General features: G+C 41.4%; 1 protein-coding gene across 5 annotated transcripts in view; it reads right to left on the bottom strand.

Annotated features, from left to right (window-relative positions):
- Positions 1-24,946, bottom strand: part of PHAF1 (phagophore assembly factor 1) — a 28,251-nt gene extending 3,305 nt beyond the window's left edge. For 2 of the 5 annotated variants that reach the window (XM_081273874.1, XM_081273877.1), the window contains exons 1-15: positions 24,838-24,946; positions 24,593-24,725; positions 17,155-17,237; positions 13,692-13,775; positions 11,012-11,055; positions 9,859-9,938; positions 9,498-9,592; positions 8,901-8,998; positions 8,698-8,810; positions 3,787-3,920; positions 3,309-3,392; positions 1,711-1,793; positions 1,096-1,139; positions 529-572; positions 339-397 (exon numbers count right to left, since the gene is read on the bottom strand). In XM_081273874.1, the coding sequence (XP_081130000.1) occupies positions 339-397; positions 529-572; positions 1,096-1,139; positions 1,711-1,793; positions 3,309-3,392; positions 3,787-3,920; positions 8,698-8,810; positions 8,901-8,998; positions 9,498-9,592; positions 9,859-9,938; positions 11,012-11,055; positions 13,692-13,775; positions 17,155-17,237; positions 24,593-24,656 (1,109 nt within the window). In that variant the 5' untranslated portion in view covers positions 24,657-24,725; positions 24,838-24,946. Of the gene's footprint in view, positions 1-338; positions 398-528; positions 573-1,095; positions 1,140-1,710; positions 1,794-3,308; positions 3,393-3,786; positions 3,921-8,697; positions 8,811-8,900; positions 8,999-9,497; positions 9,593-9,858; positions 9,939-11,011; positions 11,056-13,691; positions 13,776-17,154; positions 17,238-18,039; positions 18,096-20,877; positions 20,948-24,592; positions 24,728-24,837 lie in introns of those variants that run through there. The other 3 variants (XM_081273875.1, XM_081273876.1, XM_081273878.1) reach the window with 3 other exon arrangements.
- Positions 24,947-26,010: the final 1,064 nt, after the last annotated feature.

The following is a 26,010-nucleotide window of genomic DNA, read 5'->3' as shown; positions in this document are numbered from 1 at the left end:
AGTAGAAGCTGTAGGCAGCATAGCAGCAAGGAAGGGTCTTTAGGTTATAGTAGGTAGTGGCTTTGATAGGAAAGAAGAGCCTGGGACAATTGGTCAAGATCACCTCTCATTTTGAATAATTGGTGATGAGAGGGCCTCTATACTTAGAAGTATGGTAGGGGGCAAACATTAAGATCAATTGGCTCAGTCCTAATGTGCAGGATGGAGCAGGAAGTATGTTTTGGCAACATCAGAAACTTCTATAATTTCTAAAGCAATACCCACTAGCAGACTTTCCTTGAGCCTTTTGGGCTTCAAGGAGCAGATGGAATGATCAGAGACAGCAAATGCTGACTCACCTGTGTAGGACAACGGGCTTCTCCACAGGGTGGCCCAGGAGCTCCTGGATATTGTCCCACTGCAAGACGGATGGGGAACAGCAAGGGTTAGTAGGGACGTAAACACACCTGTGACTAATGACCTAAACTGCCAACAGGCTCATGCTCAAGTCTTTCTAAAGTTGCATTAGGTAGGAAAATAGGAACTCACCTTGCTGTAGGTTGTACATGTTTCTGTTTGACCATCTGCATTTTCTGAAAAGAGAACACAATAGGCAGGCTGGTAACTGGCCTAGGCTACCTGTGTCCCCAGCAGTAGGCAGAATTCAGATCTAGCTACCTTTTGCCCTAGGGTTAGAGTACACGGGAAGCATAGGCAGGATGGAGAATTTTGGAGCTCCAGGATGGAAGAGGGTGGAGAGGAGAAGGAAGGTTAGCCAGGTATGAGCTACCAACTAGTAGCATGAGATAGGCACTAAGGATGGGTTCAGGGCACTGGATAATCATCTGTAGATAGGAAAATTTCCCCTTCAGAGGCCAGCAATCCCATAGTCAGAGGAAAAATCCTTGAAGGCCTCCAGGAGATTCTAGATCAAGAACAATGCAGCTCCCAGAATAAGGGACCTATCCCAGAGGAGCTGAGATTACCAGCAGAAGCAGGAAGGCAAAGGCTTCATTAATCTAACTACTACCACCCTCTCTATTTGGCTCTTCTCCCATCTCAGAATGGAAAAGTGACTCCTGAACCTCTTCCTTACCCCGAGGGGACACTACTCACCTTTCTTTATGGCTAGTGGGATCTTGAATTCACAGCGGTGATAACTACAGAAAAGGTAGATGAGGATAAAGGCTGGGCAATCTTGGAAGCCCTGACCACTCCTACATCCCAATACTGTACCCCCCAAAAACCAGAATCAAAGACACCTCCCCAATGCCATGGCTCTGGATCCCTGACACAGCATTCATGGGGAGAGGCCAGATTGGGTACTGAAGTCGAATAGAATAGGGCATGGCCTTAAGGTCTAAAGAGCCTAACACCTTGGATAAGGTATTGAGGCTTCTGATCCTTTTCTCTATTTAGAAAATGGGCACATATGGAGAGAATGTAAAACATTGGACATTGTGGCAGGGACACAGCAGGCACTCAGTAAATGTCCGCCACCTATAAAACAGCAAGAATTCAGGCAGAGGGTTGGAGATGTAGGTCAGTGGTAGAGCACTTGCATAGCATGTACAAGTAAAAATGAAAGAACTCAGGTAGAGATAAATTAGAGAATGCTCAAAGTCACAAATTCTTTTTCCTGTTTTATTTTTTTTTCTTTTTGTTTGTTTTGTTTTCTCCCCAGCCCAAAGCTCACTTACAAAAGGAGAAGATATGTGTAATTGTACTTACATGTTAAAATTATAATGCCCAGGGTAATTGGTGTGTAGGACAAATTTCTTCACTTTGTGGGTATTTGCATCGAAGAGGATGTCCTGGGATAGAAAAGGGTTTTTTATTATTTCTATTATTGAGGTAGTGCAGGAACAATTTCCAAAGACATGTCCATCTTGGAGATTTCCATTCCACCAAAGGGATGCTTGCAGGCATCGGCTCTCTTCCAAACAATAGTCAAGGGGACAGCTAAGGCCAAGCAACCTTAACCAGGGATTTTCATTGGAGGAAGGAGGGCAAACAGCTGCAGGCTTGGCAGGCACAGAGGTTACAACTATACTGCCTAAGGAGAAAAACACATAAGGGACACCTTTTCTACAAAAGCGCCTAATGAAAAATCTGAGTGCAGACTTTGACTTAAAGACTATCAAGAAGATTCAGGGACCAATTAACAGTAGAGGGTCTCAAAGGCACCTGATACTTTTTTTTTTTTTTTTTTTTTTTTTTGGTGATGCTGGGGATCGAACCCAAGGCCTTGTGCATGTGAGGTAAGCACTCTACCAACTGAGCTATATCCCTAGCCCTCCTGGCTATAATGAATGCTATGACCTGCCAGACTTTCCAGGCTTCTTTTATGCTCTCTATGGCAATCCCTAGAACTAAAGTCCACGTTTCACCAGGAGTTGGACCTGAATTTGATGCAACCCATTGAAACACAAAGCTACCCATCCAAGCTTCTGACAGCTGCTCAGGTCTGGGACCCCAAGGTCACCTCTGAATCTACTCTGTACCAGTAGCCAACAAAGTCCTACCAAAGCTGTCCCTTCTTGGAATTTTCTCTGCTAGCTATTTTCACTGGCTCTTGAACTCAGGGGTCAAGCTGTAACATCACCATTCCTTCCTTTATTCTACCCTCAGGAGTTTATGACCTACAATGGCTCCCACCCCACTGCCCCAACTGACCCTTGGTTATGTTTGGTCTTTACCATAAAAGCAGACCCATTTCTCCTTTCTCCCTCTTAGGAAGCTATCCTTTGCTGTCTCAGATCACAGAAGGCTCAAAGCTAACTTAGAAGACCTATGGTTAGGTCAGTTCTGCCCTGAGATATTTTCTGCAGGCACACTATTTATACAACCATTTCTCATACATGCATCCTGCCCACCCTACCCACCAGCTGGACTATCAGCACTGATGGCAGCAACCAGCTACATCCAGTTCCTTAGGTCCAGAGTACAGTGTTGTAACAATGCCTCTGGGATGGTCCTTTAAAAATAAAAAGCACACTCCTGGTTTGTGACTCTAGAAAAGGATTCTATGCTCTACAAAAGTAGCTCCAAAAACAGTTTAAAATGAATGACTATCACAGTCTCCATCTGTTCAGACTTCTTCAGAAAATAAGTCAAGACATACCAGAGAACTGGGTGTATTTGGCATTTTGGTGGTAGGAAAGGTCTACTTTGGAGTACCGGAGCCTATGCGAAATAACACTAGGCAAAGTTAGCTGGGGCTAGGATGCCTAGGCACGGTTAAAGCTGCATGTGCACACTCAGGTGTGCAAAGGTGTAATGCCCATCCCAAAAGAAACAAAATACTTTCCTAAGGCATCACAACTTACCACCCCAAGAGTGAAGTAGTTAAAAAAGTAGTCATTGCACTTGGATGGAACTTGCTTATGAGGGGAAGGAGAATGAATTTTCATCTATAGGAAAAAAATAATAAATTAAAATATAACCCTTTAAATAGTTCTTGGTTAAGGAAAGTGTTCCCTGTTTAACATTAAGCTGTTGGGTAAATGAGAGTATGGGAAATCTCAACTGCTGGTGAGTCCAGAAGGAAAGGGGCCAGAGATGGTTGACTATCGACTAGGCCTAGGTCTTTAAGAAAACATAGGCATTATGGACAGTGACACAGGAAGGGTCATTTGACCAACAAGGGCCAGAAAAAAGCTTTTAATTCACTTCACCATCAACTTTAAGTAGAACAGTTTCTGTGGGAAAATAGCACAATTTATATTTGTTCAAACTACTAATGACTAAAATGAGAGATACAAAGAAAGAAAGAGACTATTCACTATATAAACACATCTTTCCTACCTTGTCTTCTGACTTATAGAAGACCTTGTGTGGAGAGCCAAGCATGCTAAGAACATCTTGGCAGGAATCACCAAAATATACTGAGCGTTCAAATACCCGCATCTTGGCATCTGCTAATAGGCCAGGCCCACAACCTGCAGAGAACAAAGGAGAAGATAGATGTCAGGTTCTGCTCAGGGCTAGAGACACTGTAGCCCAAAGATTTCGGAGTCCCAGAGAGATGTTACCAGTTGCATGCTGCATTATCAGGTCTAGTCAAGTGGCAAGACTGTATGCAAACAGAAATACCAGGTCACCAAGGCTTAAGTAAAACTCTATCAGAAATCACTATCTACTCAAAAATATTGCCAGGGATTCATTCAAGACCCCAAATTCACATGGAAGTTCTAGAGACTTCAATCAGGTACTAACTATTTCTTTACTGTCTACCATGGGCTAAGATGCTATTAGATGCTGAGGAAATACTGGAGAACCTGTCCATAATACTGCAGCCTGTCCATAAGCTTTATCACTGGAGCTTGTGACATAATGGAGAAGATGCAACCTGATCATCATACAGCTGTGGTAAGTCATCAGCAGCAGGTATTGACAAGACACAAGGATTGTGTTAAGAGTTATTTCTCCCCCCACCCTCTAATACTTGGGACTGACCCCAGTATAACTGAGTTATATCCCCAGCCCTTTTTATTTATTTTGAGATAGGGTCTTGCTAAGTTGCCCAATCTGGTTTTAAACTTGCTTTAGCTTCCTGCTTTATTCAGCCTTCTGAATAGCTGGGGTTATAGGCATGCATCACTGTGCACAGCAAGAGCTATTTCTTTTTCTTTTTTTAAAAAAACTAGGAAGCCGGGGATATAGCTCAGTTGTTAAGAGTGCACGCCTTTCATGCACAAAGCCCTGGATTCAATCCCCAGCACCACCAAAAAAAAAAAAAAAAAAGAACTGTAACTAATTAACTTACATTTACAGTGCTGAGAATTGAACCCAGAGGTGCTTTACACTGAGCTACATCACCAGACCTTTAATAATTTTGTTATTTTTGAGACAGGGTCTTGCTAAATTGTGGAGGCTGGCTTTGAACTTGCAATCTTCCTGTCTCAGTTTCCCAAGTAGCTGGGATTACAAGGGTGTACTACTGTGCCCAGCAAAAGGTATTTCTTTTCTTTCTTTTTTTTTTTATTAGTTGCTCAAAACATTACAATGATCTTGACATATCATACATTTGACTCAAGTGGGGTATGAATTCTTTTTTTCCACGTGTACAGATTGCAGTATCACATTGGTTTTACAGCCACGTTTATACATACAGCCATATTAAGCAAAAGGTATTTCTTAATGGTAACCCCAGTCAGCCAATCAGAGACTCAACTTACAATATAACTCTACAAAACAGCTACAGTGAACCAAGAGTGGTGATGCATGCCTGTAACCCCAGCAGCTTGGGAGGCTGAGGTAGGAAGATCGAGAATTCAAAACCAGCCTCAGAACAGCAAGGCGCTAAACAACTCAGTGAGATCCTGTCTCTAAATAAAATACAAAACAGGACTGGAGATGTGGCTCAGTGGTTGAATGCCCCTAAGTTCAATCCCCAGTACCAAAACAACAACAACAACAAAAAAAAAAAACCCAAAAAACAACCCCAAACCTATAAACCAAACAACCCTATAGTGAAGCACACACCTCATACTTAATGTTAGACAAATACCCGACAGAGTCCTCCACCCCAGATAATAGCCATCATCACTCAAGAGACAGATCAGAAAAGTGGAATAAAAAAGCCTTCTAATTTGCCAAAAGTTTATACTTTGGAAACAATCTTTTAATCCTGACTTTCTTTAATACCTTGCAGAAATGGTTCCTGTAAATGACACACCACACAGATGCAGAGGTGCTTATGGCACAAATGATAGAGACACACTAGGTGCTGTACACCTATAATCCCAGCAACTCAAGAGGCTGAGGCAAAAGGATTGCAAGTCCAAGGGTAGCCTCAGCAATTTAGGCTATTGCAAAATAAAAAAGAGACACACTAACAGTAAGAGCTCCCTATTCTGGGGATAGGAAGACATGGAAGATAATGGTAAGATGGAAGTCAAGAATTAGAGAATTGCAATTCCTGGTACCATGATAAAATGATATCACCTTACTTTGCTCAAAGTATTACAGTAGTCAAATTTCTTTTTAGTGTAACAATCAATTTGATGTGTGGGATAACTTTTAAAAAAATGACATATAAAATAATTAAATATTGAGTTTTCTGATTAACCCACAAGTCTATTCTCAGCACATGCATACCAAGTGGCATATAAAAGTAGTGTTAAAATTAACTAGATCTTGGGAAAAGCAGGATCCTTTTTAACCTTTGCCATAAATCCTGTAAACTTAACAAGCCTGGGTGACCTATAGAACATACTAAAAGTACTGTCAAAGCAAGGCATACACCCATAATTCCAGCTACTTGGGAGGCTCAGGCAGGTGGATTGCCAAGTTTAGGCAATTTACTGAGACCTTGTCTCAAAACAAAAAATAAAAAAGGATTGGGGACATAGCTCAGGGGCAGTGTGTCACTGGGGCTCAATCCCCAACACTGTGCAAAAAAAGTCCTGTCAATGTGGGCCCAAAGGTCTCCGGTGGTCTAATATATTCTTCCATCTACCAGATACTTGTGAATGTCTATACGAGTTTGCAGAGAAGGGGCCCTTCACAGCTGAGTTTTCTCGGTTGTCTCACTCTGCATGAAGCCTAACCAGGTAAGAATACCCTCACTTTTAGGAAACAAGTTACTTAAGTTCTTGATTCCTTGGAGTATGTCTTTCAAAACATTATAGCTGCCCTGACTTTCTATGTTACAACATCATCAAAGCACCAGACATGGTGGCACACACCTATAATCCCAGCAGCTCGGGAAGCTAAGGCAGGAGGATAGTGAGTTCAAGGTCAGCCTCAGCAACTTATCAAGGCCCTAAGTAACTCGGGGAGGCCCTGTCTCTAAATAAAACATAAAAAAGGGCTGGGGATGTAGCTCAGTGGTTAAGCATCCCTGGGTTCAATCCTTGGTACCCAAAACAAAACAAAACAAAAACATCACTGAAGCTGGGCATGGTAGCTCACGCTGAAAACCCTGGTGACTTGAGAGGCTAAGGGAGGAGGACTCCAAGTTCAAGTACAGTCTCAGCAACTTGGCAAGGCCCTAAGTAACTTAGCAAGACCCTGTCTCAGAATTAAAAAAGGGCTGGCAACGTAGATCAGTGGTAAAGTGCCCTTGGGGGTTCAATTCCTGGTACAAAAAGCAAAGACAAACCAAAAAACCATCATCAAAGTTATACTCCCTTCAGATAACTTTAAACCTTCATGTTTTGGAATATACTTAAGAACAAAAACGGGAACTAAATCTCAAATTTTACTCAATTAATTGTTAATACTAATACTGACTAACATTTTGTGACTTTTATATGAATCTTTATACTAATATATAGACAGCCAAGATGTAAACAATGAGTCAAAAACTTTTTTGAAAACCTAGGTTAGATTTCTCATAAAATGTCTCACTTAAAAGATGGCTGAGACTTTCCACACTCAATAGGCTCCTCCTACTGTCACCGATGACAAAATGTTCTAGATCCTTAACTATCTTGCTGTTTCAGGCAACAATCCTCCTGAGAAGATAGATATGAAATCATCTGATCTTGCTATCACTTATTAATTTTCTCCAAAATGACAAACAACTCAACCTGGAGGTTGTAGACTGATTGCTCAGAGGTGTGAGCTCACAGTTTATATACCAGATTTAAAAAAAAAAAATTATAGTTGTAGATGGACAGCATGCCTTTAGTTTTTTTATGCGGTGCTAAGGATTGAGCCCAGTGCCTCACACATGCTAGGCAAGTGTTGCCACTGAGCTATAGCCCCAGCCCATATATACCAGATTTTTAACAGTTAAGAACCAATGCCCCAGGGATTGATGCAAGACTCTGATATATGAACAAATGCTCTATGAAGACACAGCCCCGCCCTTGGATCATCTTAGGCTGTCTTTATGGGGATAAACTCTACAAGGGAGATCCCAGTCCTATTAAGCATGATGTAAGGCCCAAAGCAGCTGACATTGGTCAGGTATGAGTAAGAGATAAAACTGGAACCTGGAGAGACTAAATACTGAATTACTGAAGGTAGAAGTTCCCCCCTGCCTTTTTTTTTTTTTTTTTTTTTGTTGTTCATAATCAGCAGAACCACAATTCACCAAGTCCATCCTGCCTGTCTACATAAAAAATTTGCCATTAAAGGTAGAAAAGGGGAAAGCAGACAACACTGTAGCCCATAGGCTCTACCTCTAAGAATAATCTGGAAATACCTGCAAAGATACACAAGCACATAGCAGGATTATGTACATGCTGGGAGAAGCATCATCATTGTCATTTATCAAGATTTGCTGTCTTGTCTCTTGACAAACTTAAGGGATTAGTGTCCTTACAAAAAAGGACCCAGAGGGCTGGCGTTGTGGCTCAGTGGTAGAGCGCTCGCCTAGCATGCATGAGGCACTGAGTTCAATCCTCAGCACCACATAAATGTAAAATAAAAGTACTGTGTCCACCTAAAACTAAGACATAAGTATTTTAAAAAAAAGGCCCCAGAGAGCTAGTGAGTCCCTTCCAATATATGAAAATACAGTGAAATATCTGCGAACCAGATGTAGGCTCTCACCAGATACCAATCTGCCAATGCCTTGATCTTGGAGTTCCCAACCTTCAGAGCTGTCAGAAATAACCTCTGTCATTTATAAGGTACCCAGTTTATGGTATTTTATTATTGTAGCCCAAAAGGAATAAGATGTATCTCTAAGAATCTGGGATTTTAGATTGTCTCTACATAGGTATAATAAGGAATCTAGACAACTCAAAGCCAGAAACTGACCTGCAGCAAGTAGGCGAAGTCGTAAACCTGAGGGTCCAGTTCCATCTCGAAGAACATCTACACTCTCAGCATACACATTGCCCAGGAAACAGCTCAGGGGCATCACAGGAGCCCTATGGGTAGGTACAGAATGAGTAGAAGCTTGGTCTTCCCTCACCAGGAGCCCATGGCTTTAGCATGAAATTTATGCTCCTCATACTTACTTGGTATCCTGTAGGCTATTTCCACTGTAGATATACATTCGTTTTACAGTTGCTCCGTGGGGTATCTGGAGAGAAGCTAGACCGTGGGCAAAATTGGGCTACAAACATAGGATAAAAGTTTTACTAAAGGTACACCATAGGTCATGTGACTCAGGTTCTGATCCTCCTTGGCTCTCAGAGTCTTTAAGAACTGGTTATGTCAAAGCACATGGTCAAACCTGCCCCTGGGTTAATATGAACTCACCCTAACCATGCAAGTTCATCTTTAAAGCAATAGGTAACTGAAAATCAGAGGATAAAATCTCCTAACCCTTGGTCACTTAGAAAATTTCAGTGATTAGGAAAAAGTTAAGGCATGACTGGATTCATCTCTGAAAAGTGAGTCTGAACACCCTCTGAAGAGGGTTGGGAATGCTGACCTGGCCTTGTGCTTCTTGTGAATTCCATCCATTCTACCCACCTTGGCGCTTAAAAAACTCAATAAGGAAACCAAAGAAAAGCTGCCTATCCCATCCTCCTTTCACCATGACAGACAGATTACTGACCCATATAACACAGGCACCAAGCAACAAATACCAAGGGACAGGAAGAGCTAACCTCGTACTTGGGAGCCTCAGTCCATGAATCTAACTGAAAAGAGAAAGACAGGCCTCTGAAGTTGAGGTGGAAGAGCTGTTCAGCAGAGTTGTACACTGTAAGGGTGGGGGGAAAAGAAAATGATACAGTTGAGTGGCATTTGAAGTCACTAACTTAAACCATCCCGGAAGAGCAATGACTGGCAACATTTTCCTTGTCTTGTTTCTGAATTGATCTATTAGGTTGAAAGCAAGAGGCAGGAGTTTTCTTTCATACCCAAGTACCAACCTTAAATCCTGAAGTTGGGTAGGATGGTGACACTGACAGGTTTATCACTAAGGGCTGCCATTAATGACCAGAGGAATCAGACGACTTGGCTTACCTCCCGGATGGGTTGCGCCAAAAGACTGGTCAATCTGCTCAATGGTAGGAGCTATGGCCTGAGAGTTGAAATGTACTCCACTGAAAAACAAAAATTCTTTTTTAATACTAAGCTTTCCAAGAGGGGTCCACAGACTATGAGAAATGGTGGCTGAAAATTATGTTTTTTAAATGTGGTATTGGGGATTGATCGAATACAGGGGCCATGTACTTGGTAGGCAAGCACTCTACCACTGAGTTCTTTTCTCTGGAAGAGTTAGTCTTAAAATATACATGTATAAGTCTACAATTATATAAAAATAAGATTTTAATTAAATTAATTAATTATTTTTGTGGTACTGGGGATTGAGCCCTGGGGGGGCTCTACCACTAAACTACATCCCTAGCATTTGAAGTCAGTTCTTGAGAAGTAGTTATACAGAGTTGATTCTCCAGGCCTTCCTAAGACATCAGTGACTCTGAAGAGGAAGAGAGAGAAGAAACCAGAACTTAAGGTATAAAGGTTCTAGGAAGACTCATGATAACTACAACCTGCAGGAGCCAGAATTATTACACATTTGCTTGTCCACTTCTCTATCAGCAAAAAGTACCTGAGCTTGTCCTAGGAATCAGGTCCTTGTTATACCCTTGTAAAGGAAAGCCTGTTGAGAAGGCTGATTGGAAGGAATATTCTATATGCAAGCACAGCACATTGCTACACTGGGGGCTCAAGGATCTATGGATGGTACAGGTCATTCCTATTTTTATTCTAAAAAGATTAGGCTCTCAAATGGTGGTCTCTGTAAGACTGGCCTTGGAGTCAGAATTATCTGGTTGGTTTTACCTCTGTTTTGAAAAGGGAAGAGAGAGGCTATGCTGGAGAGGACAGTTTAAGACTCAGTGGACTGTCACATCATCTCTAAGCTGAGTTCCTACTTTGCTGGGTGTTAAATTATATAACACATATGTGAAGTATTTAACATACAGCATGTTCTTAATGAGGTTTACTTCACTAGGAAACTGAATAGGCCAGAAGGTTGTTACCTCAGAAATCATAGCACCAGGCTGTAATCCCTGAACTTCTGCCAATGGAATCCTTTACTAATTTAATGAAGGTAATAGATAAAGCCTGTTTGTATCAAGTATGACACATACCAGTGGGGAAGAAAACTTACCAATATTTTAACTTTACTTTAGTCAAGTCATATACTTCAATTACCTAAATAAAAAAAAAATTCAAATGTTTAGGAATAGTTAATCCTCTCAAGTTGATACAATGACACATTGAAGAAGATTTAAAATACATTGATAGGAGATGGGCGTGTAGCTTGTTGGTAAAGTGTATGCTTAGCATGCTTGAGGTCCTTAGCATGTATTTGGTCCCCAGCACCAACATTTTTTTTTCTTTAAGTACTGCACATTATCTTTTGTTTTCATTTTAAAATTGGTAGGAAGAAAAAGCCAGGAATGATGGCATACATCTGTAATCCCAGATACTTTGGGAGGCTAAGGCAGGGGGATCACTTAAAGCCCATGAATTTGACCAGCCTGGGCAACACAGCAAGACCTGCCTAAAAATAAATAATAATCCATGTACCTTGTTATGGCTATGTGTTGGGTACTAAGCACCCTTCCTTCCATTTCATACTTTGATGAATTATAAAAACTCAAAAAAAAAGGAATATAGCTCAGTGATAGAGCATACCTGAGTTCAATCCCCAGTACCACAAAAAAGAAAAAAAAAACCCAACTTATTACTTACTTTATTTACAAAACAAAAAGATAAAAGGGGAAGTCTATCCTGCGAAAAAACATACTACAACACATTAGCTCAGGACAAGTGTCAGAGTAAAGAGAATCTGGTTGAACCTGAAGAACCTCTGGATCCTTATTAAATTTGCTCTTTGTTCAGCCTCAGATGAAATGCTAAGAACTCAGAGCAGAGACAAAGGAAAGAACCTGAACACAGTTATTAATGTTGCCAAGTAATAAGTACTACAGAGTCCTCCATGCTATGGTGTCAAGGCTTGGCTGTCAGCAGTATGGCTGACTGGTGCCTGGAGGACCATCTACTGTCCTCCAACTGGGAGGCCTGGCCTTTATCCAAGAGGCCGTTGCAAGCTAGCTAAATGTCTGTCTATTCCACCAATCTGGGTCCAACTGTGCAGGAGGCTGTAGTGTATTGTGTAGGAGCATCTGGCACTGCCATAGAAACTGACACATTCACATTCAAAAGTAGTTCACTTTTGGCTATAGACTCTGTCCCGATTTTTGTTTAGAGAGCTTATCACTGAACCAAGTTGAATACCTCTCAACTAATGTGCAGCTATTTTGATCTTACCTACTACAAAGAATTGCTTCTACTGCTGGACTACTCACAGCACTTGAATGAACCCTTTCCTCCATACTCTCATATTTGTATAAGCTGTTCACTCATCCCAAAGTTAAGCCCCTTGAAGTCAGACTCATTAGTTTGTACAGGGAAGGGGCTTAATACATGTCAAGCAAGCCTTTCTAGTATGAAGCTAGTTAGGGTAATATGAAGCTTGAGAGCATTACAAGTGGAGCTGGGGGAGCTATAGAAAAAGGGGAATAATGAGAGCCTCCTCTTTCAGCCAGAAGCTCTGATTGTAGGAGGCACAGGTACTCTATCTCTCTGAGGGGTACCAGAGACCCCCCAAAAGGATGGTTTCTTCCAATGGGAGCCTTTCCAAGTTGTTTTCTCTTCTCAGTATCTCATTTGTGATGTGATGAAGAGGACTGGGAAGTACTCAAGTCTTTTAGACAGGCGACTCCATAACCTTACTAGGAAAAGGGCTCTGGTATGACACTGCCTGGAACTCACATTCCATCTCATGACTGTGAGACATGACTCTGGTGTCATGTGACTAACCTATGAGGCCTAGCATTTGAAAATAGAGTATATTAAAAACATCCTAGACTAAAACAGGTCTTAGCAAATTGTATTCTAATGCCAATTAAGACACTCTACATACTAGCAAATTGTTTACATTTCTACCATGGGGTTTAAGAATCAACCCACTGTAGGTGGGATTAATACCCAAGCTCCAGCAAGACATTACAACAGTATCCATTTTCATCTTCTAAGTCACAGTTTGATACAACAATGAAGTAAAACAAAACAAAATACACAAACATGACAAAAGTCATTTGGTCCTATTCTATAGTTGGCCCCATTCTTGGTAACTTTAAATAAAAATACTGACTCAGAGCAAACTATGCCAAACATTTAGCTCTCCTTTTTTTTTTTTTTTTTTTTTTTTGGCTGCACTGGGAATTGAAACCAGGGGGACTCTCCATTGAGCTATATATCCCCAATCCTTTTTTATTATGAGATAGGGTCTCTCTACATTACCAAGGCTATTCTCAAACTTGTGATCTTCCTGTTTTAGCCTCACAAGTGGCTGGAATTACAGGTATGTACCACTGCACCTAGCTATTTAGTTTTTCTTTTGTTTTCCTAATCATTGTGAAAGCCCATTCCCCACAGCATGTTTCTAAAGTTTTTGACATTCTCCCCTCCCCTAGAGCAAGTTCCCCAAATTTTCAAATCTCTTTCCCTTCCCTCACAGCATGTTCCCCGAATATTCAACATTCTATTCCCCTTTAAAGCCAGGGAAAGCAGCCCTTTCTAGCCTCTTTTTAACCTTTATTCCAACTCACTCCCAATGTCCTTCCTTTTAGGAGAACAGACCCCTACTTGATGATGGTCACTTAATCAAAAAAGTCCACCTTCACCTGTGAGTTTCTAAAAATCTCACAACAGTACACACAAATTAGTCTGGAAAGACTGGCTCAGCAGGACATGAAACTATACTTGTCATTTATATTTACCTTAAGTCTCTGATTGAAAGCATCAAACAGTAGTTTGATCCCGTCCTGAGTCAGGTTAAGGATGAGGTCATGGCTCAGAGGACACTACAAAACAAAAAAATAGCACACTCTGACCAAATTATTTATTCACCAGCACCTAATGAAAGCCTATGATATAAATGCAATGCACAGGGGGATACCCAAGAGCAGGCAGTCCCAACTAATGAGGTTTGGAAACCAGAAAAAAAAAACTGTGTCTTCTACTTCCATCCTGCAGCTCCTGATTCATAATATTGGCTGAAAATAGCCTCCCCCTTCCAGGTTTGATACAAATACCTGGGAGAAAGGGACAAAATCATGTGAACATATAGGTCATTTTCTTTTCAGGCTCCACATCTACATTTGTCATATCAGTTTAATGCCATCAAACCAAAAAAGCAGTCAAGTTAGGAATAAAAGACATGTAAAATGTCCCAGTAACCAAATTCATTAGATATTGCTTATACATATCAGTTGAACCTAAGTCCACATCTGGGCTTTCTGTACCATCTTGAGGGGACACATTTATTCTTTGAATATCTTAAGCCAAATCCTAGGAGCAAAAAATAACTTGTGATCTGAATACACATAGATGGAATTCTTACTTTTTTTTTCTCTCCCCCATTCCATATCACCTGGGCTTCTTCCTGTTTGTTTTGGTAGCACTGTGGATTGAACTCAGGGGCACTCTACTATTGAGCTGCATCCCCAGTTCTTTTTTTATATTTATTTTGAAGCAGGATATGACTAAGTTGCTAAAGCTGACTTTGAATTTGTGATCCTCTTGTCTCAGCCTCTTGAGTAACTGGAATTGCAGGGGTATTCCAGATTATATGTGCTTCTTTTTGAAAAACCCAACTCTAAAATCAAAAGACTCACATTTCTACATTTGCCTCTTCTGAGCTCTGATTTCTACAAAGAAATACCTTTATCCATTCCCTCCAGGGTTGTTCTGAGGACAGACAGTAAGTCAGAAAGCACTAAGCACAAGGCTGACAACAGACCTTTCCCTCTTGTACCCCCACCTCCCCATCTGCCTTCTTTTGGTCCAAAACAATCAACTGAAGGACTCAATGTCTGAAGCCTCTCATAGCCCAGACTCAGGCTGCCCAGAAGTAGAAGGGAAACACCACCATTCAAAACCCTACCCTACTCGAAACTAGTACACAGTTGCTCAAAAAATTTAGAAAAGTTTTTAGAGAGCTTTTTTTTTGTACTGGGGATTGAATCCAGGGGTGCTTAACCACTGAGCTACATCCCCACCCTTTTTATATTTTATTTTGAGACAGGGTCTAAGTTGTTGAGGCTGGCTTTGAACTTGCATTTCTTCTGCCTTAGATTCCCAGAGTAGCTGGGATTGAGGGAATGCACCGCCACACCTGGCTTTATAGAGCTTCTTGAAACAAAAGAGGTGTGGCTGTCAGAGACAGTAACATCGGCTAGATGCTAATGAGCCTCACTGGGGAAATTTTCTCTTAAAAGTCTTCTTGGATTTGCTCAGACTATCTGCTGCCCTCCACCTCTTTGATCATCAAAGTAGCAGACCCAGCTGGCACCATCATACTTGGCAAAAACTAGAATATAATTTTCCAGTAGATCTAGATGAATGTCTAAACTATTAGGTACCAAGCAAGATAATGGAGCAGTGAACCCTGACCTTGGGTTACCTATAACCCAGAACACAAAGTTCCATTTTGGAGAGGGCCACTCCATGAAAATAAGCAGGATGAAGAAACATTTTAGTTCTTTCAGGAATCTTGCTTAGAGAAGGAATGTTGGGAGAATCTGTATTTTCCAATACTCTCAAAACCTGATTATGCCTTATCCTGGCATTGTTACAATTCAGACTGAGCAATTTTCAAAAGCAGCAAATCACTTCCACAATCAATGTTTTATTAATATTTATATCCCTGGGAACAAAATACAAATATGTGGTATTTAAGCAGGCCCTTACAGTATTCCAGCTGTCCAACATAAGAAAGAGGTCAGTAAAACTATCTGCTAGTAGTTGTTAATATCTTTTCCTCCTTAAGAAAGATGGAATCTACTTACTATGCACTTCTAATTTCCAAGGTATGATTTGCATAGAGACAAGAATTTCTGAAACTTTTAATAGGGGAAAAATGGTTTTTTTTGCACTTGAAGGGAAGAAGAGACATGGAAAAGAAAGGGAAGAGAGCAAGGAAAGGATAAGATCCATGTTTAAAAAGCATCACGACAGAGCTGAAAGATCATCATTTTTTGATTCTCATCAAGATTTTTCTATTAATAATATACCATTGTACACAAAAACTGTTCCACACAGCAACACATGGTCTGTGTTATAGAAAAACTTCAGATTTCAGAGCTCAGTGCACAGGAGACTGTCCTTTCAAGGATGAAGGTATAAGCTATATCTACTTCCTTTCAAGTAAGGTATGCTCTGCTAGTTAGAGATCTACACTGCAACATCTGAATATAAGCCAACCAATAAATCGGAAAAGACTATTTATTTATTGGGTATACTGGGCATTGAACTAGGGGTGCTTTACCACTGAGTAACATCCCCAGTCCTTTTTCATTTTGAAATAGGGTATCACTAAGTTGCTGATGACCTCACTAAATTGCTGAGGATAGCCTTGAACCTGTGATCCTCCTCAGTCTTCCAAGCCGTTGGGATTATAGGCATGTGCCACCATGCCTAGCAGAAAAGATAATTTTAAACACAAAAGTGGACAGAAATCCAGAAAAAGCCTGAAGTAGAAGGCCTTCTGTGTTTTTTTGTTTTTTTTTTTTAGTTGTAGTTGGACACAATACCTTTTTATTTTATTTATCTATTTAATTTTTATGTGGTGGGCTGGAGATGTGGCTCAAGCGGTAGCGCACTTGCCTGGCATGCGTGCAGCCCTGGTTTGATCCTCAGCACCACATACAAACAAAGATGTTGTGTCCGCCGAAAACTAAAAAAAAAAAAAAAATAAATACTAAAATTCTCTCTCTCCCTCTCTGTCTCACTCTCTCTTTAAAAAAATAAAAATAAAAAATTTTTATGTGGTGCTGAGGATCAAACCCAGCGTCCCACATGTGCTAGGTGAGTGCTCCAGTAGGTAAGTTGAGTACAGAGAGAAAACAGGTTTAATTTTTATTGTTCTTCTAGAGTTGGCAGCATAGATAATCAAGACCCAAGGGGCTGGGATTATGGCTCAGTGGTAGAGCACTTGCCCTGCACGTGCAAGGCACTGGGTTTGATCCTCAGCACCACAAACAAACAAATAATAAAATAAAGTTTAAAAAAAAGACCCCAAATTTCAGAATCAAGCCAATATACTTAATAACTGACTAGTGCTAGAGATCCTCCCATTGGAAAACAGCAATTTCTACCAGTCAGCTTCTTCTAGAGCATCTCCTATGGAGCTGACTCACTGAATAGGAGTGCTACTTCATAAACAAATAAGCCACCACTTACCTGCTCACTGTAGAGAACCTGGACATTTTTGATGATGCGACAGTGCTTCTGAAGAATGGATACTGCCTGAGATAGAGGCATTCCTGAAACAAAACAAGGACACCTGTGTGATTACTTGGGCTAGGCACTGATCCCTGAAGCCTACAGACAAGTGGGGCTACTAAAGTCTACAGATATAAGAGCAAATAAAGTTCACTAAACAGTAAGAGCTAGAATAAAGATAACCAGCAAGCACTAAGGGAATACTCAAATAATCCAAGGAGAGGCAAGAATATTAAAAAAAACTTTCTGAGCCAGGTGTAGTGCTGCACACCTGCAATCCCAGTCGCTTGGGAGGCTGAGGCAGGAGGATCGCAAGTTCAAAGTCAGCCTCAGCAATTTTCTGAAGCTCTAAGAAACTTAGTGAGACCCTGTCTCAAAGGGGGTGGGGCTGGGGATGTGGCTCAGTGGTTAAGAGACCCTGGACTCACCAAAACAAAACAAAAAATCCTTCCTGGTAATAGGGGCTTCCTCTCTGATCTGAAGCAGGCAAAGGGCTCAGAGAAGTCAACATGAACAAAAGGCCATAGTGAGAAAAGCACTGATTTCATGTCTCTGGAAACTAAAATTCTAGTCCTCACTCCTGGGGACTATCACCTATGACCAGGGCAGGTCCCTTCTCCTCTTTAGCATCTGTCTCAGAATCTCTCAAATGAAGGTCTGTTAAAACACACTGGTTTAGTAGTCAGGTGCAGTGGTGCACACCTGTAATCGCAGCAGCTCAGGAGGTTGACGCAGGAGAATGACAAGTTCAAAGCCAGTCTCAGCTATCAGGTTAAGTAAAATAAACCAATCCCAAAAAACCAAAGGCAGAATGATATCTCTGATATGCGGATGCTGACTCACCACAGGCAGAAGGGTGGTGGGGGGGGGAGGTCACCAGATGGGACAGGGTATCCTATCTGGGGGGGAGGGAGAAGGGATGGGAATGGGAAAGACAATAGAATGAATCAGATATAACTTTGCAGTGCAACTCCACATCATGTACAATCACAAAAATAAGAAGTTATACTCCATGTATGTATGATGTCAAATACATTCTACTTTCATGTATAACTAAAAAGAACAAATAAAAGTGTTCAGAAAAAATAAAATAAATTTAAAATGAAACACAATAAAGATGCACAAATAACAAGTTTGAAAAAAAACAAAAAACAAAAACAAAAACCAGTCTTAGCAACTTAGTGAGGCCCTAAGCAACTTAGCGAGACTCTGTCTCAAAATAAAAAATAAAAAGGGCTATGGATGTGGCTCAGTGTTTAAGTACCCTGAGATTCAATCTCAGTAGCAAAAATCAAAACAAACAAAAAACCCCAGCATCATCACAAAACAAAAACAAAAACATTAATTTATAAGGGCTCATTTAAAAAATTTTAAAATCATACATGTATCAGAATCAATTTATTGGGACTGGGGCTGTGGCTAGCTGTATGTACCACACTTGCCTGGCGTGAGTGAGGCACTGTGTTAGATTCTCAACATTACATGTAAATAAATAAAATAAAGGTCTACTAATGACTAAAAAATATATTAAAGAAAAAAATCAAATTATCAAGCATTTCACTGAACTCTTCCTTAAACCCCCACAAACCCTGTAATCCAAGCAACTTGGGAGGCTGAGGCAAAGGATCACAAGTTTAAGGCCAGCCTCAGCAACTTAGCGAGACCTTGTCTCAAAATAAAAAATAAAAAGGGCTGGGGATGTAGCTCAGTGGTAAAGCTACCTTAAGTTCAATGCCCAGTGCCAAAACCAAAAACCAAAAAAAAAAAAAAACCTCACAAACATCTCTTAAAAAAAAAAAAAACAACAAAACTTTTTTCTTTTAGTTGTAGTTCGATACTATATGTTTGTTTATTTTTATGTGGTGCTGAGGATCAAATCCAGTGCCTCACACACTTGAGAGGGGGGTGCTCTACCACTGAGCTAAACCCCCAGCCCTCACAAACATCTCTTAACACATAAAATGCAAAACAAAACAAAAACCTCATGGCTTATTAAAAGGAAATTTACATATACATCCAGTTTAAGTAATCCAAATCCCAATGATGTCTCAAAACATTCCAGGGACTCACAGAAATCACTAAAATTTGTTTTCAGAGCCCATTATAGGACTCTGAAATAGAAGAAATAGGCCTGGAATAATCTAAAAACAAAGACATTTATAATTTCATGAATGCAAGGATAGTGCAAGGATAGCTCCTTGCTCAAAGCTGATCACCTACATAGTGGTTGTAGAGTATTTATCAGTGGGAGTAGGATTATAGAGTGAATAACAGAGAAAGGGCAGGAATCATCATATAATCCTAGGGCAGCATGGGGGGGTCACATTCAAGATGGGTTGACTTCCTGATCAAGAGGATGTGATGTGCAGAAAAGAGCATACAAATGAAGAATTGAAAAGTCAAAGCTTAGGGCTGGAGTTGTGGCTCAGTGGTAGCACACTGGTCTGGCGTTGTATGAGGCCCTGGGTTTGATCCTCAGCACCACATAATAAACAAACAAACAAACAAACAAATAAATAAATAAAGGTATTGTGTTCATTTACAACTAAAAAAAATATTTAAAACAAGTCAAAGCTTGTAGTCCATATGTATTTAAACATTCTTATTTGAGAGCATGCAGTTTGAAGAAAGCTGAATGGAATTAGAAAGCTGAGTTGAAGTCAAGTATTTTTTTAGCCTTCTATAGCATAGGGCCTGGCACACAATATAAGCTTAATAAATATTGGGTGGGAATATGAACAGGCTGGATGCATCATTCGGTCTTACCATTCCTCAAATGGAGGAGCACCTATGCTACTTCCAGAGAGAATGGACAAACAACTATGAGAAGGAGACAGGTAAGCTCAGTTGCCAAAAAAGGGAAAGCCACACGTCTTCTCAAATTCATGTACAAATGCCAGTTTCTTCAGGGACTATTTTATCTTTTATTAAAAGTCCTGGTCTCAATATCTTAGGATCTTGGGGCTGGGGATGTGGCTCAAGCGGTAGCGCGCTCGCCTGGTGTGTGTGCAGCCCGGGTTCAATCCTTAGCACCACATACAAACAAAGATGTTGTGTCTGCCGATAACTGAAAAATAAATATTGAAATTCTCTCTCTCTCCTCTCTCTCTCCCTCTCTCTTTAAAAAAAAAAAAATCTTAGGATCTTGGGTACTTAGAGAGAAACCCATCAGGAAGATGCAGCAGCCATGAGGATCAGTCATCACACAGCTACTGGTAAGAAGGGCTACAAAACACTTTTAATGGGAACTAACTATATGAATGGCAAAGAAATGGTGGGGGGCATGTCTTAGCTCTAACAAAATGGTTAACTTTCTAAACTGTATAAATCTATCCTGTAGATCTCATCACTTACCTGTTTATAACCTTTTAATGGCTTCCCATTACAGGGAAAACTGCTTTTCATGTTGTCACCTAAAGACTTTGAATATCTGGACATTGCCCATCTCCATCTTTCTTTCCGTTGTTCACGATGACTCCCCCTTGTTACTAACACATGTTAAGCTTTTCTGCCTTAGGCCTTTGCACTAGACTCTTAATGCTGCTATAATGTTCTTTCAACAGTTGTTTTCTCACATTTCAGGTTTTGGCTCACACCTTAGTCCACAACTCTTATTTGGCAAATCTCCACCCAACTATTTTATCTTTTATTCTCCCCTATATCCTTCTAAAGGGTAGGTACCTGTTTGTCTTGTTTATCACCATATCTCTGGCACCCAATCACTGGCATAACTGTAAGTGGTCATACACATCTGTGGAACAAAACAAATGAGGTAGAACACACAGGTCCTAAACCATGGATTCTGGTAATGACTGTTCCCCTTTGAAAATTTCCATTATCTCTCTACCAATACCATTTTTTCCTGATATTCCTCTAACTTTTCCAGGTCTCTATAGATAGGTTATAAATTCTTCTGCCTATGTCTCATTTAACCAACCACCCAGTTTCTGACCCACATCTCAAACTGTTTTTTGTATACAACTAAAGGCAAATAAAAGTCAACAGAATAAAAATGACTTTTTAAAAATCTTGGGCTAGGGGGCTGGGGTTGCAGCTCAGCGGCAGAGTGCTTGCCTAGCACATGTGAGGCACTGGGTTCAATCCTCAGCACCACATAAAAACAAATAGATAAAATAAAAGGTATTGTGCCCAACAATGACTTAAAAAATATTAAAAAAAAAATCTTGGGCTATAGTTGTAGATCAGTGGTAGAGCACTTGCTTAGAATATATGAGGCACTGGATTTGATCCTCAGCATCACATTAAATAAATAAAATAAATCGCTGTATTCTATATCTCACTTAATTTTTCCAACATCTACCCAGTGTCTCACATCAGAAACTTCTAAATTCCTTTCTTTCCTATCTTTCTGAATCCAGTTTCCAAAATGTTCTTTCTAAACCAAGGCCTATTACAGACTTTATTAACAGAGTCATTTTTTTTTTCTACTAAACCCACAGTCTCCTCCATAGTATCCTGAGCAGCTACAACACAACAGAACCAGGACTTTGGTAAATTTTTTTCATTTACCAGCATAGCATGCTATTACTGTAGTACTGGAGACTGAATCCAAGACCTCACACATCTATAGACCTTTTTTTTTTTTTTTTTTTTTTTTTTTTTTGAGACAGGGTCTCACAAAGCCCAGGTTGGCCTTGAACTTAGGATCTTTCTGCCTCAGACTCCTGAGTAGCTGGGATTATGGGCATGTGCCACCTCACCTACTCATCATGCTCTAATTATAATGCCAAGTTGTTTATATATTTCCCTGCACACACCATCTATTTTTTTTCTCCCAACTTGACTGAAAGGGTTACAACTCCTGTGGGCCAGTAAGAAGCCTTTCCTGAATCCCCAGGTCAGGTCAATTCCCTTCTCCCTCTCCACAGCAAATTACACATCTTCTAACCACATTATAATAAAACAAATTATTTCTATAATCCTTCCCTACCCCTAGCATAAGATTATTTCTCTTCTTATTCAATTTCCAATGTTTGAGTAGAGCCCACAGAGGTACATGCTACTGTCAACGAAGTAAGTCCTCAATCTCTGTGTAACAAGGTCATCTCAGAATGCTAGTTTATCCAGTGACCTTTCAAATATCTTCTTTGGGCATTTTATTTTATTTTATTCTGGTACCAGAGACTGAACCCAGAAGTTCTTAATCACTAAGCCACATTCCCAATTCTTTTTATTTTTTATTTTGAGACAGAGTCTTGCTAAGTTGCTGAGGCTGGATTTGAACTTGTGATCTTCCTGCCTCAGTCTCCAGAGCTGCTGGGGATTACAGGTGAGCCACTGGGATTACAAGCATGTGCCATCATGCCCTGCTTCTTAGGCATTTTAAAGACTAATTTCAAAAACAAATTCAGAGACATGCCTCCAAATCAATACATTCTGCAAGTCTGACTGAAAATATTTCAAATTTGTACTACCTTTATTCCACCATGGTTAAACCATCAATAGCATTTAGATTCCTCTTGGCTTAGGTTTTCTTATCTCTATGTTGTTAAATTTCTCTAATCTCTGAAAATTATACAAAGGCTAGGAGGGTTGCCAAGATGCTGGATGCAGTTCCACATTGTGATGCCAGGCAGATGACTGACAGGACCAGATACATCTGCATTTGCACAAATTCTACTAGGAAACTTGGTGACAAGGCCTAGTCCATCCTCAAAAGAGCAAAGCAGTAGGAAGCAGGAAATCCCTGTTCAGTTACTTGTTTCTCATTTCTACCTACTTCTTTGACCTATTTCTTACCTGGCAAAAGGACAGAACAATATCTAACTTAGTGTTGTGGTGTCATGAGGTAAACACTGCCCTAGTTCTCTATTCTAGGAATATAATTCTAGAGCACAGATTCATTTCCCATACCTATCATCACTTAACAGCCCTAACCATACCTTGGATGTATTAGGGTTGAGGGAGAAGATCGAGAAGGTAAAAATAACTTAAACTATTTAAAAATGCAGACTTTAAGAATCATCAAGGCTTAGGAATCATCAAGGCTTAGGAATCATCAAGGCTTAGGTCTTTCTGAGCTTCCTCCAAAGTTCAATTCTGGACCCAATGTATGAAAATGTTCTTCTATTTTTGATAGCTTAAGAGAGTTTGAAAGAACTACCCAAACACTTGATTCTTGGAAACTGGCAATTAGGACTTGGGCTTAAGTAGTCAAAACACCAGTTGCCAGAGGAAGTGTTGCTCTCCCACTCAGTTTTCTAAAAATTTCAATATCAAAGTCAGTATTTTCTTTTCTTTTTTGCCATACTGGGGATTGATCACAGGGGCACTATACCACCAAGCTACACCCTTAACCTCTTTTTAACTTTTTTCTTTGAGACAGGGTCTCTCTAAGTTGCTGGGAGGCTGGCCTGGAACTTACAATTCTTGTCTTAGTCTCCTGAGTTGCTGGGATTAGAGGCATGCGCCACCAAGTCTAGCCTGCACTACATTTGACCAAGGGACTCTAAATGCTGTACCACAAAGAGATCCACAAACTAGTCAGTTTGAAGCTATGGTTGTAGTTTTTTACCCAGTCCTGAAGGTCTTGGTGTGGGTAGAAGCTGTCAAGGTGAGGAAAGACATAAACTACAAGTCAAACAGAATTACATGATAACACTAGCCTCTCAAGGCAGCATTTCATACTGGCAAAATTTTGAGGAACTCTGCAGGAGTGGTTTAAATTAAGAGAGATATTGGCTAGGACCCTTCAACAACACTGGCTCCTACTACTGACAGGAGGTATAGAGCAATTGAGCATCAAATGGGATATATCAAAATTCTACTGGTTTCTCCAATATGCTGAGTATCAAGGATAAGCCATAATCTACTGAGCAGCTGACTCACCTCAGTAGCCCACATTAGAGTGACAAAAGTTCAGGCCTGCACAAACAAGCAGCAGCAACACCTACTTCCACCACCCCCTTTTCATAGTACTGGGACATCAAAGTAAACACACTAGGGTGAAGGAATGCAAACATCAGAGCTCAGATTTTCCCTTCTGAAAAAGGAAACACATAACCCCCAAAGCAAAGGGAGACAGAGATCATAGTGGTGATTAGGGGTGTCAGCCACCTCTTAGTTATTATTTAGTGAGTAAAAATAGGAAAGGAAATGACAATAGTACCAATTCACAGACTCGGTTGTTATTAGTAGTAGTAGTACAGCTACAGTCCCACTGCCTCAGGAGGGATCCTGCTGAGGCCCAAGGAGAGGGCGTCATTACCCTGTAAGGCGACTGACAGACTGATCTGTCGGGTCCGAGTGGGAATCTAATGCCTGGAGCCCAAAGAACAGAGGGGACAAAAAGGCGAGCAGCCACCGACTCAGAGGCAGAGACTAGAAGCTCAAGGGCCCAAAGAGAGTGGGTCCTGACAGAAGGTCCCACACTTACCCAGCGTGAATTCCCATTGCTCGTTCCCCAGAGAGCGTTCAGGCACCACCTCCAGATCCAGCATTGGTTCGGCTCCCCGGGCCCGGGCGGCCTCCCTGCAGTAGCGCAGACAGTAGCGCAGACAGGTCCGGACCTAAGGAGACAACGCCGCGACTGACTCGCTACCCTCGCCAGCCCGTGACAGCCCAGCTTTCCACCCCGTTCTGGGGCGGCAGCAGCGGCACCAGCCCAACACCACATCTCACCTCACTTCACTTCACTGGCAGCAGCCACAGCAGCACAAGCACGGTAGCGGCGGCGGCGGCAGCGACGGCTGGAGCAACTGCAGCAAAAGCAGAGTGCCCAGCCGTAAAGTGCGGCGGGGGCGGGGCAAAGGCGGAGTTCCAGCCACAGGGGAAGAGTCTGAGGCGGGGTCGCGCATGCGCAAGCTCCGGATCAAGTGGCCCTGACAGTCCCCGGGAAGGTTAAGGCATGATTTTACTCCTGGGAATTCTAAAAGCCAAGAGCCCCAGAGGTCGTGAGCCCCCACATCTGCACACCACCTCACACACGTTTCATATGTCTGCACTAGGGAGAGTACACCACGCAATACACACGTCACATAGCTACACAACATTCATCTTCCGTCTACACGCGTCTCGCTAGTATTCACTGGGCGCATAAGGTCACACGGTCTGAGACCCAACAGGAGAAAGGACGTCGAGTCCCAGAGCCCCACGGCTCGCGGGTGCCCCATCTTTCGTTGGGCCAGGACTGCTGTTGGTCGGGGGATGGATTCCCCCATCCAGTCACCCCTGAGCTAGCGTCAACCTGAAGAAGTTTAAGAGTATGCTAGAATGCGTGGGAAGTGGGGGCCGCTTGGCTGGTGAAGACGACGAGGTAGAAAGGAAGGGGCCCTGGGCCAAGCCTCCTTTAGAACCACATCCAGAGGTAGAGAGTCACCCCTGGGCGGGATCCAAAGGAGGCCACATGTCACTATCTCCCCTGTTTAAAAACCTTCTTCCTTGAGGGGCAGATGTAATGGAAATAACTTGGGTTCTGGTGGCTACGGAACAAAGAGCCTTGAATAAGGCTTTGCACCTCATTTGAACCTCATTCATTTAGCTGTAAAATAGGGTATAATCTCTCATCCCAGGGTGGATGTGCGATTACAAAGTGGCAGCAAAGGACTGACCTCAGAAACAGCCTTGGCTATGTTTTCATTTTAGGATGCTCAAGTGTATGCAGCCCAAAAGTTCTGGCTGAACCTGCTGGAGGAATTCCTTCCTCATTCATAGATGAGGAAACTGAGGCACAGAGAATGCCAAGGATTTGATCAAGACCATTAAACATTGGCAGCAAAGTTTAACAGGGGAGATCCCATAAATATTTGAAGTCACTGCTACTGGCATTAAAACAGAGTAGAATGTCCAATGCAG

Source organism: Spermophilus citellus (genome assembly GCF_964194105.1).
Source record: "Spermophilus citellus genome assembly, chromosome: 18".
Taxonomy (NCBI): Eukaryota; Metazoa; Chordata; class Mammalia; order Rodentia; family Sciuridae; genus Spermophilus; species Spermophilus citellus.
Note: the sequence above shows the minus strand (reverse complement) of the source record. Positions and strands in the feature narration are given on the sequence as shown.